This window comes from Actinia tenebrosa, unplaced genomic scaffold (assembly GCF_029948245.1).
Source record: "Actinia tenebrosa isolate PJP-AT-01 unplaced genomic scaffold, QUT_ActTen_1.0 PGA_scaffold17__23_contigs__length_9995812, whole genome shotgun sequence".
Taxonomy (NCBI): Eukaryota; Metazoa; Cnidaria; class Anthozoa; order Actiniaria; family Actiniidae; genus Actinia; species Actinia tenebrosa.
Window position 1 is genome coordinate 3369570 of NW_028292577.1, and position 19207 is coordinate 3388776.

The 19207-nt window shown below is 34.8% G+C and overlaps 1 protein-coding gene across 1 annotated transcript; it reads right to left on the minus strand.

The window, feature by feature from the left end:
• Positions 1 to 3352: 3352 nt before the first annotated feature.
• Positions 3353 to 19010, minus strand: LOC116302430 (RING finger protein unkempt homolog). Its single transcript, XM_031711719.2, has 13 exons — positions 18877 to 19010; positions 18586 to 18795; positions 18172 to 18434; positions 14826 to 14961; positions 13301 to 13418; positions 12699 to 12783; positions 11611 to 11657; positions 10627 to 10830; positions 9931 to 10008; positions 9090 to 9461; positions 7338 to 7661; positions 5282 to 5443; positions 3353 to 4174 (listed from the first exon to the last, which is right to left on the minus strand). Exons 1-13 carry the CDS (start codon positions 18981 to 18983, stop codon positions 4001 to 4003), a joined length of 2280 nt encoding a protein of 759 aa, XP_031567579.1. The 5' UTR covers positions 18984 to 19010; the 3' UTR covers positions 3353 to 4000.
• Positions 19011 to 19207: the final 197 nt, after the last annotated feature.

The window sequence follows — 19207 nt, forward strand, 5'->3', positions numbered from 1 at the left end:
GAAATCGGTAGGTCAATAAAGTCTTAACTTAGTTTGTCAAAGCGGAGGGCTGTCTTTGTCTCAGTGACGATTCAAACACACGCTTGATGCGCTTGAAGCTACGTGTTGACGCTGTTGACTTGAATGAGTTATCGGTGGAAGTGGGCGACTTGTTTAAAGTGTTTATTGTTATGTTAAACTGTCCTCATTGAAAAACTGCTCCACTGAATGGGCCTGCTGCAGGGAAACTAGAACTTTTCATGAATGAAGATTCACGGCACTCGGTGCCCACTGCATTTTGTAAACTCGTCACTGGTCTTTTTTCTATAGACGTACTTGTAGTATTTCCATTCAGAATCAAAGACATGTTTTTCTGTTGTTCGTTTGAGATTCTGAGCACTGTAATTCACTGATATATTCATTAAACTCTTCTGGCGGGATTGTTGAGAAACTCTGTAGGCAAACTTACATCTCTTCGTGCCTTCGAAAGAGTGTTTCTGTTTTGTTTTTGTTTTTTGTTTTTTTGTTTTTTTGTTTTTTTATTTTTTGTTCTTCGATAAACTTGTCTATAGGTTTGTCTAGAGACACAAATCTTCTTGATTGTTCAGCCATCCTCACAAATATCTCCTAGCTCTTGATTAGATAAGTTTAATTTGAACTACGAATAACTTGAATACAATGAAAATATTTGAAAGCTGCGCGACAAAGCTACCCGCGATGACCGCAAAAACACGATTCGCCTCGATAGTGGTTTGCGATTGGACGATGGGATGGGTGACCTGAAATTTATAGTTACTTAACCCCTTTTGAAATTCTTTTTATTTATTTATATATTTTGTTTTTTGTTTTTTGTTGTTGTTGTTGTTGTTTTTTTTTTTTCACTTTAAATCCGCCATAGTGTTAGCATTCCTGTCTACCGAGATTAGCTCCCATTTTGTTTCTGTTTTGTTTCTGACGGTTTTCATGTTTTTATTTTTGTTGGCGATGTTGTTATTATTGTCTTCTTAGCTTCATGTCTTCATATTATTTTCATTTTCAACTTAACAAGAAACCAAATCTTTTATTCCTTCTTTCCTTCCTTCCTTCCTTCTATTATTCTTATTTTGATTTTTCTTTTTTGCCATGCCTTCCTTTTCTTTTCAATTTCCCTCTCTTTATTTGCTTTTACATTCTTGCTTTGTTTCTTATATCATTTTTCACTAATTACCCTTTCCTTTCTTAATGAAATTCCATTTCTGCTTCTCCTGTTTTATTTACCTCTTTTCTCTCCTCTCCTTCAATTTTCAAAGAAAGAGGTAGTTGAGACCCCCGACAAGGAGAAGGAGGTCCCAGAATCAAGAAAAGATGAACTACGACGCAAAGCTTGTTCAGGAGAACCTTCAATCAAATGTTTATGATTCTTTTCTGAACGGAAGGAATACCCATCGCCATTCTTCCTGAGGCGCCTTAAAAGAAAGTAAAGGACAAAACGGTAGGAGAAGTTCCTAAAGATGAACCAGAGGCTGACCCAGACGCAAAGACGAGAGCAACCAGCTCCAATGGCGACAATACTATTTAAAATGGATATAAACGTCTTAAATAATTCCAGTAAAGTCGCCATCATTGCCTATGCCAAAGTGTAGGGACCTTAAGTTGCAGCGGTAAGGTCGCGATATTGAGGCGCATCAACCCTCTTTTGTATTGTTATTTCATGTTTGTCTAGTATTTTTCTCAATAAGCACCAAAGTTTTAAAGTAAAATGATGTCTTTTGGGAGATCTTTACTTAAAACTCTATTAACTATGCTTAAAACGAACGTAAAAATAAACTTCAAGATATAGGACAATTCATATCTTACTTTCATAGTTTTACGGCTGATATCGATTGAAAAATGTTTGAGGGAGTTTAAACGATCAATCGCTAACATCCCTTTGGACGCATATAGTGAGGAGCGACATTTAGTCTAAATATCCCTCATGAATTTAAACATAAGGTAGGGTCCCTCATATTTCAATCACCGGCAACATTGCTGGTTCGCATTGACCTATTAGAATTCTTATACTATTGTCAGCGGTCTCACTAAGCGTATATAAGAGATGAGATCACACCACCCAACACACTTCGAGATTAAAGGCTGCTCGTCGACAAAGGTGATACTGCGTCGCACTTTTTTGAACGTTGCAAGAACTTCAAAGTTCAAAGAATTTCAACATTGGATTGGATTGCGCATACCACATTGATTGCGATTCGTGTTTGGGATAAAAGAGCAAGTGGAATAGCTATTTCATTTCGGTGCTGCTGCCTTCATTTTGAATAGGCTCTGGAAAGTTTTGAAATTACGTCACTTGGTTTCATTTACTTACCGTCTTCGTCAATCTAGGGAGGACACCACATCGTTATCAATATTGATGTGTAATTAAAGCCTGTCTACTAAAAGTAATATTATTAAATATGCTGTCAGCTATTTCAGCTAGACAGCAATATTAATGGTATTTCTTTGATTAGAGAGCAATATCAATAATATAGACCCTTTGCATGTGACGTCAAAACATCTCGATCTGGGGGACAAAACAAAAGAATTCCAATCTCCTGAGAATTGGAAACTATTGTTTTGTCCCCCAGATTGAGCCGCATTCCAAAGTGCTGCAAGGGGTCTTGCTTTGAGTACACAGCAATGTCAGTAATATTGATGTCTTTTGAAATCAGCCCAACTCTCCCCTGTAAGTATCAATGCCACCCGCGGGGCTGAATTCAAACCTGGGACAGGTTTACCATCGAGATTCAAACCCGACATCAAACAATAGAGATAGGGCGTCGTTGGTTTTTAACTAGTCGTCTACGTGCCCGCTTTTTAATGAAGTTTGTAATGAAGTATATTCTTCATGTCCTAGATCTGTTATTATTGCGGCTAAAGCAAGTCAATCCACCATTGTCGGCGCCCGCCCTAACAATCTAAGAAAGGTATCCCCCAGCAATGTTCTCACGACTGTTTCGGGATGCGAACAAAGCTATGAAGTAACTGTATTGAAGGCTATGCCAAGATTCGGTAAAAAAAAAAAATTTAAAAAAAATGGAACGTTAGCAAAGAAATGCGTAGCCTGATAACGAGGCTGTTAATTCATACGATGCGTTAGTGCCATACATCTTTCTTAATTTTGAAAATTCAAAAAAAGAAATTCATTCAACTCAACCCACACCACCCCTGCGTAATTCGACTTTGCACGATCACCCCCTGGAAATCATAATGTATAACTTCACCTATTATAAACACAGTATAAATAATTCTAAAACTTAAAAGATTATGAATATCCTTTTACAAGAAGGAAGCGAAGCAGGCAAAAGAGAACGCAAAATGTTTCACTGAATTTCTCACACAAAATAAGTTGGATGTAATATAATTGTATATATTTCTTTATTTTTTAATAATTCTCTGCATAAGAAGTGCTGATAAATACACTGGATAAAATGTACATCCAGCACAATAGAGCTACCATCTCCAAGGGTAACAATAATTAATTGCTGCAAATAATAAATTTTGAACTTCCCGGGGGGAAATGTTAACATTGGAAAATCCTAATAAATGTCCTTGCAATAATACAATAGTGTCTTAATAATTATACCTTAAAATCTAGATTCGTACACTTAACTTGCTTCTCTAGGGATTTAGGGTAAAAGTGCCTTGATTCCCTAAGGTAATACTAATATATATATACATATAATAATAATAATAACACCTAAAATGTTTCATTTGAAGAAATACGTAACAATATAATTGGTCTCTTTAAGAATGAAAAGAGTATAAGAATCAAAGTGACACACAGAACGAGCCAACATTTTATCTGCTAGTTAATCAATAAAAAAGAACGAGCGTGACTGCAAACCCACATCAAATTCGGGTTAGAATTAAGAGATATTGTCGATAAAAGGCGGCTCACTGACTGTTAATATGTTGTAAAATATTTTCACTTCTAGGTCTTACCTACCCTGCTCATAATTAAAGAGACAAAACCCTAAGTTTGATCATTTGGTAAACATGGCCTTGGTCATGGAATGATCGCTTTGATTTTCTGTGTTATTTGTTTGTGACAATTTGGACAATCTGTTTCCTTTGCTGCACACGCATCGCACATTAAATAATGTGAACACGGAAGGGTCACAATGCTACGGGTGTTTTCTTGACACTGGCTACATAGCAATGATTGCTTGACATTCATAACCTGGTAAGGAGAATAAAGGAAGACTCAATAGAAATATGCGGATGTATGGATGTGGAGGATACATAGACCTCGAGTCATTATCGACTTTAAGATTTGCAAAACCTGCGACTGCGACGTCTACCGGAGGCGTAAATAACTTCACTATGGGGTTTCGCGCCTTAAAACTGAAAGTCGACCTGTCTTCACTGTGGATGAGTTAACTTTACTGACAATGTTTTGAATGAAATCTTCAATGAACAAAACCCCAAAGAGAAATTATTTACATTTCCGGTTGACGTGGCCGTCGTAGATTTTGCAATTCCTAAAGTCCCTATTGGTTGTACAGGGTTCGTGCCGAGGTAACGACTTAAAATTCAAGGACTATTCAAGGAGTATTCAAGGACCCAAAAATGAATTTGCAAGGAGTATGTTCAGCTCAATATGCCAAGGTTTTACACGGTAGTTGCCTTGGCCGACTTTCAGATTTTCCAATCTTTCCGACTATATTTTTTTCAGAACCATGCAAGTAATGATCAAAGCAAAAATTCAAGGAGTTTCGCTAAAATCATAGAATTCAAGAGCTTTTCAAGTGCCCTTGAAAACGTGAATTAAATTCAAGGAGTTTTCAAGTAGCACGAACCCTGGTTGTAGATATGCAGAGGAACGGGCGGAGAGTGAAAACCAATGCCTATTATTCTAAATAACCCAGATGCAACTGGAATCTCGAAAAAAAAAAAAAAAAAAAAAGAAAAAAGAGAAGAAAAATTTTCCTATGTATTTACCCGCTTCTTACCCAAAACCATCCCATAGACTATTTACCTCCAAAGAGGTCCTGACAGAAAAAAACTGTGCTAGCGGGTCTTGAATATGAGAGCACAGTTTTTCCCCTCATCCTGACCGACGGTAAGTAACGTATTTATTATTTCCTATTTACTGTTTAACTAGTTTAAATGACCAGCATACTACACCTGTTGATAAATGTTGTATCTCTGATCATGGTACAGTTAGCCTGCAGTTAGCAGGTATAATTTCTCTCGAAATATTGTTTCGCTAACTGCACCATAATTAGAGACACCACACTTGTCAATACCAATGCAACAGTAAGTAAAATAAACAACTGTTTCTTACCTTATTTAATTCTTGTAAATCAGAAGTTAATCGCCTATGTAGCTCTGTTAATTGTGAAATAGACATATCACCTAAATCGGACATTGTACTAAGAACATGGATGTCTGGATTATTTCGTATACATTCTATCTCTTTCTCCATGGCCAAGGCCTTACTTTCTGCCTAAGGGGAAAAAAAAAAGTTTGAAACCATCAGAGTGTTTCCCCCTAATACACCTATTTCAAAAATCGTTGTCTGGCGGAGATCTGGAATTTGAGGCGGAAATGACTTGTGGGCTGTAAGCTGCGAAGTTTTTTTGCCTATAAATAGTACGTTAAAGTTTATGCGATGACCTGCTTTGGCGAATAGTCTGGCTAAGTGTAATTTTAATTTTTTAACGAGAAAACATTCGGTCCCCCGCTATTCCACGCGGTCACAGATTTCAGATCTCCAAACGGCAACGTTTCTTGAAATAGGTGACTGTATACTCAATAATTGCAAAATCAATGGATTCAAAAACATACTGTAAAACTGTTATTCTCATGTTATGACACGCATAAATGATTGTCACAATGTTATTTTCGCGCAAAGACAATCATTCAGGATTTGGGAGACACATTTGAGTAATCGCGAGGATTTAACTGCAGCGTTCTTTACCACTTCGGCTGCGTGGGGGTTGGAATCCTCCCTGAAGCATGACAAAGTCACGGTACAGATTTAGCATCCAATAAACCAATTTCAGCAAGCAAGATTACTGCATAAATGGTCATATATCGTAAATGATAAATAACGCTAAATAATGAATGCTCATAAAACCGTTCAGGATTTGCATTAAGACTGGTTGACCAGAACATAGTTCTCTACTTTAACATCCCCATAATACTTTGCGTCTTTAGGGGGTAACCAGAAGGTAAAAATCCACTTATTTTGCTGAAGGCTCATCAGACAATGTTGAAAATACCTTGTTTGGCATCCAAAAATAAAATTAAGAAGTAAAAAACAGAAAAAGATAGAAGCTTGAAGACGTTTAAGGTAAATTTTAAACATTTTTTCGTAAGTCAATACATTTTCTGTAAGACCAAAACTCTTGATGATCTGTACACACAAAAATAACTTGGAATAAACTGATTATCAGTATTGTACAGATAAAAGCAGGTATAGTATAAATTCAATTAAGAAACCTTTCAATTTGGGACAGTTTTTTGATTGGTTACCCCCCAAAGACGCAAGGCATTATGGGCATGTGAAAGTAGAGAATAGAGGCTTTTCATGTGACGTCACGCTATAGAGAAATTTGTTTGACCGGAAAAAGGAGTTTATATTTAAAGTTGTTTTGCAGTTTCTTGAAGATCACATGTAAACTATTGAAGATATATTTTTTTAACACAAAATATTACAAAGAAATGTATGTTGGCGTGGATATCAACAGGGGTTAATGTGAATCTAAATCTGTAGGCGGGCCAGGATGGGAACAGGAAGTCGAATTTAATTAATCTATTGTTCCATCATATGGTGTTTTAACACATCAATGTAATATGCAAACATAAATTAGCTGAAGCACTAAGCACGTGATAGGAATAAGACTTTGAGCTACAGCTTTATAGAATTTTTCCCGCCCACCACTCCACAATAGAGGAAGTCAAGAGTTATTTGTGTAATATTTTTGTTTTCTCGATGTTGACTTATTATTGAGGGGAACAATAGTAAAAACGTCTGTAAAAATATAGACTTAGGATTTAAATATATATATATACACATGTTTTTATCTGTATATTCATAGTATTGAGTTATGTTAATAAAGACTAACTGAACCCATCCAAGAGTCTAGTGTGATTTAGAAGCAAAATTTGCCCGGCAGCATACATTTCTTGTTAAAAGTTTAAAAATTCACATATTTTATTCTCTGGATTATGGACAATCTTCAAGAAACTTTATAATTTTATTAATATCTATCTATGGAAAATTTGAATGCTAGCTCTTTTTTCTAAAAAAACAAATATTTTGTAAATAGCGTGACGTCACAGCTAAACCCCTCAATACTTTTGTATTAGCATCAGAAAGTCTTTCATGGACATACCTCTGATAATTTTAAAAGTGCTTCTAGTTTTTCATTATGAGATTCCTTGGCCTTTTTTGAGGATCCATCTGCTTCATTTTTCCATGCTTCACAAGCTTGTTTTGCTTGTAACCAACATTCTTCCCACGATGCTAATTTTGCTCTTGCTAACATAATTTCCTCGTTTAATCTTTGAAATTCCCCGGCACCACCTCCAAAATCCATAGGCGAGGGTTGCTGAGGAGATCCAAGCTGTTTGGGAGAGCGTAACTGGGTACTGAGTGGTTCCAATATCGTGCTGGGGAGGCCACTTCGTATAAGCGGACTAGCTCTATAAGGGTTGGTCTGCAAAAAAGTACACATAGTACTTATTGTGGTACTCTTCCAACCAAAAAAAGAATTCCTTTTTGTCTTGAAAAGAATTACAAATTTATCCTGTAGGCTTTATAGGCTTTATATGCACTTTAGCCTTGCAGATGGGGAGTGCGGGGTGGGATAATGATTATAATAATAGATGATTCCTCACCTAACAACTGGTCTAATTACTTCTTTGAGAATGCAAGTAGGAAGCCCAAGCGTTAAAAAGTATTTAGCAAGAAAGTCTATCAAAGATCTTTGTCCGATGTCACCTTAATGTCAAAACTAAACTAAAATCTGATAGCCCCATACCCCCCTTGGGTCTTAGAATATCCGGTCTCCCACCTGTTATCACCTATCTACAGCTGTAATAATGATTGGCTCTGAAACTCTATTTTGACATAGGGGTATCTATGAAGGTATTACATGTTTATTTGAAGTAACATATTTTTGTTTATTACTGATAATCTTGATGTGTTGCACGCTGTTATAGAAAATTTAGCTTGATTTTCAATTCTCACAAATGTTAGTGCATCCAAAGGTTGAGGACATAATATTCTTTTACTTTGTTGTAGTAATCTTTTTGAAATGCATTAGTTCATATCTGTATTGTATTCTGCTTATTCAATAAAACTATTCATTTAATAATAATAAATAATAATAAATAACAAGAATAAATAATAACAATATACTAATATATTATTAAAATTATACAGCTTCTCATTAATCCCATATAGGTAACTGTCCAATTATTTTCTTAATTGGACAGGTGTTGTTGATATGGGATTAATTAGGCAGCTATATAATTAATAGGTAATGGGATTTCATGCTCCCCAATCACGAAATAATTAGACTCGAAAAATTCCTCTGATTGCCAAATTGGACTCGGCCTACGGCCTCATCCAATTTTGGCAGTCCTCGGAATTTTCTTCGTCCAATTATTTCTTAATTGGACAGCATGAAGTCCTATTACATGTACTAATTAATATATATATTAATATGAACATTTAAACAATTATCACCAGGGTGGGTCACAATATTTTCATGTAAACAGGGCCTAAGTAAATGCATCTTACAAAAGAAACTGGGTCTTCATTTTATACAGTTGATGTCACAAACGTTATCCATCGTAAAAGACATTAACATCACATGTGCTCCATGCCCGCAAACATTGTGTACAAAGAGTTCATATTTATATTCACTTTGTATATTGTCACTTGTTATACACCTTATTGAAATATGGTGACCAATTTGATTAACTATTGTTCTGGACCTACTAGCACTGACTAGCCTCTCATGTGAAAACGCTCTTATGTTTCCATGTGAACACAAGGCTAGTCAGTCGCTAGTCAATGCAGAACGACAGTTATTCAAATTGGTCAATACAAACCTAAACATCATATAATGCCTAATTACCTTATGTGATGTTGATGATCCAAATGATGAAGCATAATGTCCTAAAGGAGAGGTGGGTGACTGTGGTGTAAAAGATTGTGGAGACTGACAAGATCCTGGAATACTGACTGGAGCTGACTCTATGGTAGCTATAGATAAAGATGTCAAAGACTCGCCCAATGATGTAGAACAAGGGGAAGCATTATTTAGCTCTTTTTCTAGTTCTGTTACATCAAAGTCATCTAAATTAAGATCATCAAGTGCACTTTCCACTACAGATTCCACAGTGTCTGCAGCTGGATAAAACGGTGGGGCAGAAGCAGAAACACTAGAAGGGGTTGGAGGAGCAGAACCTGAAGATGACGAAAAAGATGCTCTTGAAGCTATGAAACTCTGTCAAATAATAAAAATAATATTGTAAGACTAATATAAAGACTAAAACTGTGTTGTTTAAATCGTATTGCTCATACCTGATGTATATCAAAATACTACGCTTACCATTTTAGGTATTTACAGTATAAGTGGTACCCTCATCCATTAACAAAAGTATTTTTCATTCTTACTAAACAGAGTAACCTCCTTTTAGTTAGTTAAATATAGAAAATTCATAGTTTATATTTATAGGTAACCCTATCAAATTATGGGTTCAGAAATGTTGTGTTCAGCTTCTGTATGGTTCCTCAATAAAAATTGGAAGGTTATTCAGCAGTTTTTAGACGTTTTTGAGCACCCTAACACTGTGGGTTCAAATTGAATGTTCAATAGCTAAAGCAGTCACCTTAACCATATTTTCTCACTCTTCTCTCCAAGAACTAGTAATAGCTCATTGAGGGAGATCATGATCTCATTATACGTTTGTTACCTGTTTTCTTCGTGCCTTTTCTGTCTCATCCAGACTTGGATCATTTTCTATCGTTAAAAGTTGCCTCCTTACTGCCGCCTGTAGACATCAATGTGATTAATAATAAACTCAACATGATAGTACTTCACAAAATAAAACCTCCATAAACCTTTGAAATAAGCCCGTCTGGAAATAAGCCCCTTATCACATGATTCCATTGTTCTTCTATTGTTCTAAGACCAAAAAGGAACATTGGGAAAATAGTATAAGCCCAGGGTTTATTTTGGGAGGTTTATGGCAATGTATATTAATATGCATAATGTGCCATAAATAGAGGATATTACATGGGTGCGCGGAGATACAAAATTTATCTTCGAGTGTTGAAAAGATCTCTCACAAGTGAGCGCAGCGAACGAGTGAGAGATTTTCAACTCGAGAAGATAAATTTCGTATCTCCAAGCGCCCATGTATCATTCTGTTTATTACATAATTATCAATGAAGTATGTTTTGGCTTTTTCAGGCAATTCTTTCTGTGTATTTTTAAATAGCCATCGCAACAGTGTTATTTTCACACGTGAAAATAACATGTTATTTTCACGTGTGAAGATATCAATTTTTCGAAACAGAGAAAAATAGATATTTCATTGGTAATTATATAATAAACTATTGTTATTATTAACTGTCTATTGTCATTACATTACTACTTTATACATCACCTGATAATCTTCTTCTCTGCTACTAGTTCTTTCAGATCTCTCAGATCCAGGTGCCTTTGGATAAGAACCTCCAGGAGTAAGAGGTTCACTAAAACTTCCTGATCCTACAGATGATGTAGATAATGATCTTGAAGGTTTACCAATTGGTAGAGGTTGGCTAGTTGTTTGAGAACCATCCATAGAAAACATTCCTAAAGGCAAAGACTGTGGCAAAAAAAGAATGCATCCAGTTACTTTTTTTGTAACCATCTATTTTGTGGTGGGCCAGGGAAGGAGAAGGGGGCAGTAGCTTATCCCATTTCATACATTAAATATATAGAGCCCCTCGCAGCACATTGGAATGCAGCACATTTTGGAGGACATAACAATAGGTTTCTAATTCTTATGAGATTGAATTTCTTTTGTTTTGTCCTCCTAATTGAGTTGCTTTGATGTTGCATGCAAGAAGTCTATAAGTGCTGGCACCAGTTCATGGATTAATAATTGGAGAAACTTAGGTCTTAGTTTGTCTTACGCTGTACTTCTTCCTGAATTAAAGACCAAAAACAAAAACAAGTACATCTTATGAAAAAAACACCTCTTAATATCATGTGTGACACATGACACTAAAAGTTCTGTGAAATGATTTCAATTAATTTGTTTATATTAGGAAAAGTGAATGTTTAAACCTGGGAGGTGGGGGTGGGTGCTTCCATGTAAAAAACAGGGGGGATAACTGTTGATAAAGATAAATGTAGCCCTAAAATAGAGAGTTTGGGTGTGGTCCTGGTTTAATTTTAGCCGTAAATGATAACAAAAGATAAATCATTTTAGACAAGAAGGTTTGGGACATGCTAAAAACCAACAGCTTTTCCTTTCAACCCTAATTAAAGAGGAAGTGATTTAGTAATAAAAGCTCAACTCCTAAAAGATATAATGATCACCCCCTCCCATTAGTTATTTGTGGTATTGGACTATACATATACATTCATGTACAGTACATACCACATTAAAATCATCCTCAACCATCTCTCTACCAACTGCTGCTTCCTCTGAAAATATAGTACATAAATTACAATATTGCAAAAAATAAAACTTCACTTACATTGCAACGCACCTAACCATGGCCATCCAAATTATTTCCTTACTAATAGCCAATCAAATAGCAAGAATTTGTGCATATTCACGTGAAATCACTCATACTGAATACTTTTTTACTGCATACTTTTTTAATTGATGGAAACACTTGGCAAGAAAGGAATTGGCATTGGTAAAAAAAAGTAAGTTGGGTGGGCACGGTTAGGCACGCTGCATCGTAATGAAGTCACAGCTCATTTACCGACGGGGACAGAATGGTGAAGAACAATTAGAATTTGGACTAATCTTACTTTGAAAACCCAAGAATGGACTTTTTTCAGAGAAAAATTTGATTGACGAAACATAATTCACATCTTTAATAACTATCCAAGCAGCAAAAATGCCTTGGAAAAAGAAAATCAATAATTTTGGCAAGGAAAAAAGAGTCCAAATTAAAAATTGAAGGAAAAACAATTGTCACAGGTGAAAAATATTGTGATTTTTGGTTTCTAAAAATGATGCCAAAAATAATGTCAGATTTTTTTTTTACAAAAAAGTTAATTAAGGTTTTTTTTTGTTGCTAGGATTTTAGACATTTTCTCAATTTTTTTTGACTTCAATTTTTTCTTGTTCCCTAGTGAACATTTTAGACTGGTATTCAGGCCAACTCGCTCAAAAATTGTTGAAGCTCAAACATTTTTACACATATTTAGATGCATTTAAAAAGATGGCTGTTTCAGGTGTGATAGAAGTCAAAGGGTTGATAAAATTCTTTTGACTTTGCTTTACTTTGGCAGAGACTCAATTGCAGGAAATAAAATTGCTATGAAAATGGTCAATTCAATATAATAAATGTACAGCCATGTACAGTGAAAATTAGTGCAGGCAGCAATATGTAATCATACTGTAATTATTAAAACCAGTGATGTCCCTAGCCTTCTGAATATTTCAAATCCATTTAAAATGTTGGTTATCTCAAAAATGTATATTAAACAAATTCATAAACTAAGACTTACGATCAACATGAGCAAAAGCACAAAATGGACCTCTTGGACAGTATCCAGTCTGCTGCATATCATTACATTTTGTAGACTTGTATATCTAAGAACAACAACATGATAAACACTCAAAATAGATACTTTTATTCTAAAATAGGATGTTTGCATGATGGCGTCATTTGACTCCCACTACCAAGATGCTTCGCCAATTTTCTTCCTTATTCAAATTTGTATTTCCTCATGAGAGTAGTAAGGCCATTGGTGCTAAATAAAAAAAAGTGTGCAAGGGAGTCTGGTAGTACAGGTTATTAATTACACCATCATGCAAACATCCTATTCTAACAAATCAGAAATAGGGTAGCTTGAGAAAATTATACCCCTACTACATGGCCACTTTATTTTACTAGTAAAGATTTTGGACTGGTATTCAAACCAACTCACTCAAACTTGTTGAAGGTGGAATTCCTAAAATAAGGTGCATTTTTTTACGGATGGTTTAGAGTGTCTTATGTGACAGAGGAATATTGTCAGGTTAACCATGAAAAAGAGAAATTTACAGTGTACAAGTTTCTAAAAAATGGTACATTTTAGCAGTTTTTATAAAAAGTCCATGCTTTTACCTCTGGATGGAACTGTTGTTCAGTTCTTGTATGACAATAGGGACAGTTATCTCCAATTTCACAACTTGATGGCTCTCCCCACTCATCACTATGTTTGACATGTGGACATGGCGTTGATCTGCAATATTCATAAATTATAATTAGATTACTTATGATTAGAAGGATTTTAGATAACCAACGTTATACATGATTCAAATGAGCTTGAGATTAAAATATCGTGCTAATAAAACAAACATGTGAATGCACGCTTCTGTAAATATGTTCAATTCACAAGTTAAAATTGAAGTAATTAAAAGACAGTTTATTTAATTAGAAGCTGAGCTGTCTGAGAGCAAGAAGAGAGCTACATAGAAGCTAGTGGTTCATGAAGACCAAAAATAAGTGTGCAGTAAAGCAGCATGGATACACTCGAAAGTGTAAAGAATTTGCTGAATAGCAGCGAGGTGGGTCAAATCAAGATGAGACATTGAAATCAAGAATTCATGTTTTAATTATTTTGAGTTAAAAGTTTTCTTTGCACTTAACTTTAGGATCAAAATGGTGATTTTTGAACAATTTGGTTGGATTTCAAAGTAAAGGGACTAGGAATGTACAGTTTCATGAACTCAATGACATCATGACTGTTTCAAATATAATGGTGTTTGAGATGCTTTTGAATTTTATGAATCGACATAAATTTATGTCCATTGCAAAATGCTACACAATGAGAAATATTTTGTCGTTTGACAAATTTACCTCAAAATGAAATTTAGAGTGCGACTACTCCAACCAAAGCCACCTCGACAAATTTTCTACAAGTCATACTCAATAGTGTTGAGTATTTAGACAATAGATTAGCAGCAAATTAAATTTGAGTTTAGTTATTCTTCCGTTGTTCCGGTTGGTAAAACTAAATGATGAAGAAGAGCTCGTGCTATATTTTCTTCACAAATTAGTGATTTGTGTCACCAAAAATATAGAAAAATAGTAATGAAGGACTTCAAATACGACAGGAAAGCAAATTAGAAACCGTATAAAACACAGTCTTTATGATTACAGTTTGTTTCTTCCAGACAAAGATATAATCATGCTGACACGGTTAGATCTTATCACCATGTTGCTATGCGACAGCACGTTTATGTTCGACAACAAAGGTGCTGGCAGTCTTCTCAGCCATGTAAACCCATGGGTATTTGTCTGATTTATAGCAATTCTATTGTTCAGATTCCTACTTTTGATTGGCTAATTTGTAGAAAATTTGTCGAGGTGGATTTGGTTGACTTAGTCACACTGTAAGTGTAAAAGTGCAAATATAACAAAATTATCAGTTTTGTAATGTTTCAGTTGTCTATGCTTTTTCCAAACTTTGTGATGATTTTTCCCCTTAGAATGTGGTATATTGCTATTTCCCTAAAACCAATTACTAGTATTTTTGTATCATTGCTGTCTTCATTTTTAGATAATGATGATCACATAACCATCTTTAGTGTCATTTTTATCCAATATTCATTGCTGTCATTATAGATAATATTATCAAGGTTTATACCTGTATCTAAATTTCCTTGGACTTCTTCTTCGATCCCTTGTGTTGTGGTAATATGGACAAGCATAACCTTGCCGACACAGACGTGGAGGCTTCTTACATTGTTCAGTCTTGTAATTTGATAGAACAAAATTGGTATCTGCAAAAAAGTATAATCAAACTTCTTGAAACTACTTTTTCAGTTTAAAACATTATATTTAAATGCACTACTGGTGTTTAAGGAGGCTGGAAAGTGTTTTGCGCCTTCACATACACTTACAATTATGAACTAAAAAAAATTAATATTGCTATAACATGACAGCAAGTAAACCTGGAAAACCAAAGACTATAAACCAAAGATCACAATGAACATGAAAAAATGACGTAAGACATTGCTATGGCAACATCAGAACCCTTGGTATGCCATCAAAAATGTTTATTTAAAAAATCATAATTCAGGAAACAAATGGTGAATTTAAAAAAAACCCGGAATATTTAAACTTTGTATCGTAATCTTCTCTTAGGCAAAAAAAGAAAAAATCTGTAATAGGAAATCATTAAAATCAATAAAATTTGTTTGGAATAGTTTCCTCTTACAGAATTTTTTAAATTTTTCCCTAAGTTTTTGAAAATATAATCTAAAGCCATATGCAAAATTTGAAGAAATTTCACCACAGAGTTTTTGAGCCTCCTTAAGATCAAGGAATGGTCAATGCTTATTTTTACATATCTGTTGAAAACAATTTTTGATGCCAGCGCACAAGTGTGCACAATCATTTGAACATGCATCAACAATCAATTTTCTATTCATACAGTAGATATCCAGCCAATCAGAGTGTACATTATATTATGGCTATGTTATAGACCTCTCTTTGGCTTGGGCAAGCTTGGGTGTAATGTTTTCCCATTTCAGCTAGACCATGCTTCATTCCCTAGAGTAGCATGTCTTTGTTTAAATGTTGCACTCAGTTGCATATGAGAAGACACATGAATATGGATGCAACTCAAACAAAGAATCTTATTCTGACGGAAATGACACTTGGTCTAAAATGGGAAAATATTATGTCTCAGCCGAGGAGGTCTATAATACTCAAGTTTACTTACAGAAATATATAGATTGATAAACTACATAGTCACACTACACACTGCTCTAGTTGGTTCAAAGTTGCATTTCCTTAGAGAACAGATGAACAAGCATAACTGGCTTCCAGAAAAAAAATGTTGTGAAAACTTATTAATGGCAGAGCAAACATTTAGCATTATTTTAGGACTAGAACTTGAAATTTAGTAAATTTTTTTTAATGAAAAATAAGGAAAGTTCTATATATACTCCATTTTCCAAAGTTTGCAGCTTGTACATTCAAAGCAAGTTTGAAAAATGTTTGTCATACCTTTTCTTCTAAGATGCAAAAACATTAATGTCCAATTTGAATAATGAAAAGTACTGACACAATGCAGAGGATATACGTATTGGAACACAATGAATAGTAGGCAACAATTTTGTAGAAACTCTGTAGTTAAAAGCTGAAGCTAGAATTTGGTTTACACTGCGGTCAATCAAAAATAATCACTTTGTACTTTTTATACTCTAACTTGAAGCAGTAAAAATAAATTTCACAACAAGCCGTTGAAATGTTTGCAGAATATTGAGAATTTCAGTGAGACAATATTGACAAAGTGATTGGATAAGTCAGAACTTGTCAATTATTTTATAACAATCTGATTTGCACAACTTGTTTCTTTATGATACAAGCATATAAACATCTACTGTATTTCAAAAAGGTTGGTGAAGATATTGTTTATTGATGTAATGTTGCTTACCCTGAAGCTTGAAGTGTATTATGTTGAAATACTGTCAACACCGATGACAATGTGCTGGAAAAATATGCACAGGCAAAAATTGGGAAAAATTGTGTATTATCATGACCTTTTAATGTTTTCATTTACTTTCCCCAGAGTCAGGGGAAGTAGGGGTTATTAATGTGAAATCATGATCTAATTTTTTTATTTTCGTGATTTGAAAACCTTCACCAACCTTATTTGACTCTGACGAAGGACTAACGTCCGAAACGTCAGTCTATCATCTTTCATACCTACGGCGATAAAATTATCTACTACGACACATTTTATTTGAAAAAACTGCATGTACAGTAACTTGCATGTGAGAAACTTGCTGGCTGCATTGCAATACAAAGCATTCCTTTGATATATGCAAATAACAAAGTGATTCAAACTTCTTCTGTCATATATCCAGGCATACAATACATTGAGGATATTACATAATAACTGAGCAGAGGTAAAGAATTTATTTTCTAGTGTTGAGCTGGTATCTTACGAGTGTGATTCTCCACATGAGAAGACAAAATCCACATCTCCGAGTGACCATGTAAAATTCTACTTTTGCGTGTTGTGCTATAATATATAATTATTGATGAAATATAATTTTAGTGGATTTTTACTATTTAATCATTGGCATTTCTAAGAGTTCTTACCAATGGTGTTATGAGAAAAATAGATATTTCATGTAAGATAATATACTAAATGATGTTTATGCTTAATCTACTAACACTGAATGTTTGTTCTCTATTTGCAACTGTGTGGAAATATCAGTTGTACTATTATTTATGGTTGCAATGCAAAAAAAAAAAATCATCAAGTAGCAGGAAGTTCGGACGTTTATGATGCATATTTTACTGAAATCTAATTTTGTTCGATTCTGACATTGTGTGAAAGTTTGTTATATATTCAATCAAAATAAAATTGTATATAGTTCATACATGCATTCCAGTAGGGTAAACTTATATGCGACGACAGTTGCTGTAAAAAGCAAAAATATCTGTATTTGATAAATTAAAATGAATCTACGTTTAAACTTGTTCTTACTTTATTTGGAATAAAGGATTTAAACGCTCACAAAAATTATTTCGGGCAAACTGGTTGAAGACAATACACTATTTCATCAATAATAAATGCAGTAGAGTGAAAGTGCTTGTTTAAGGAAAAAATATCTCAAAGAAAATTCTAATTTAGAGAAAGAAAATGACTGTAGAATATCTTTATTTGCATGGATAACGACCGCTGTAATTGAATTTTTTCCCCTGCTTCATCGGCCACGAAAAATCTAAATTTCGGCTGCTACTTTTTGAAAGAAATTATATCGTTTAGAATTGATTTTGAGATCCCGTTATTTATATCGTAATGGAAAAATCTGTGACACCTTAGATACTCAGAATAACTTGAATCTTAGGGGAAAGGGGATCAAACCGCAAAGTGCTATCAAAACACACATACAAAAAAAATTCTCTCAGCAAACGGAAGCTTGCAAAAAAAATAGTCCAAAACGGCGAAAAAATCGTACAAACGTACAAACCTTGCCATCTTGGATCTTCGATAACAGCCTTGTTTTCTCCACCTTGCTGTCCGTCAACATCTTCTTTTTCCATTGCTTGTAGTTCCCTAACATCATAAACTGGTTGTCGTAGATCGTGAGGTCCGTGTGCGAAAGCACAGTGAGGTCCATTCTTTACACAATATCCCCGTGAGTCAGTCTCGTATACGCAGGTAGCAGTTTTGTAATAGCGAAGATGATAGCGACGTTCAACATCGCCAGCAACTCGATGTAAGTAAGGACATCTATGAGAAAAAAATAAGAATCCTAAATGACATCGAGATAAACATCCAGATTAAACAAATTTAAAAGTAAAATGAGAAAAATATTCATGTCAACAAGAGAAAGTAAATATGACATGGAAAAAAATGGTTGCCAGTTGACCAGGACACTTACTCGTCTCCCGAAGGGCAAATTCCCGTCGTTTCGTCATACTGAGTGCAGTAAACATCAGGACTATAATTGAATGTACCATCTCTTTTTTTCCTTGGTCTTCTCCGTCTTTGATTCATAAAATGCCAGTGAAAACAAGTGAAAGGTCTGTGAGCTGTACATTTGTGCTGGAGGAAAAGAGGACACTGCTCTACTCGAAACTCCTTCAAGTACCTATGTTTGAGGAAGCATAACAAATTTTTCAAAGCTCGTATCGCAACTTTCTTACAACAGAAAAATCCATAGATTACTTACGTATAGTGGAAAGGCTTCTCTGGTTGAGGTTGAAGAGAGGAAGGTAATCTAGATTCGGTCGAACCAGAGGCTGTAGTGGAAGTCATTACAGCCTCCGAAGACGACATGTTATTTTGGGGAATCGGGAACCCGAAAACCAAACGCGCGCGCACCACAACATAGACAAACTAGTGCATCCTGGGATACCTCGCCCCTTGATTGGCTAGATATTATCACGTGCTTAGAATAATGACGTCAGATGAGAATATCTGTGTGACGTGTGATATCATTTAGAGTTTGTTTGCATACTGATATACTGATATCAAACTGAGTATTTTATCCAGCACGTTGC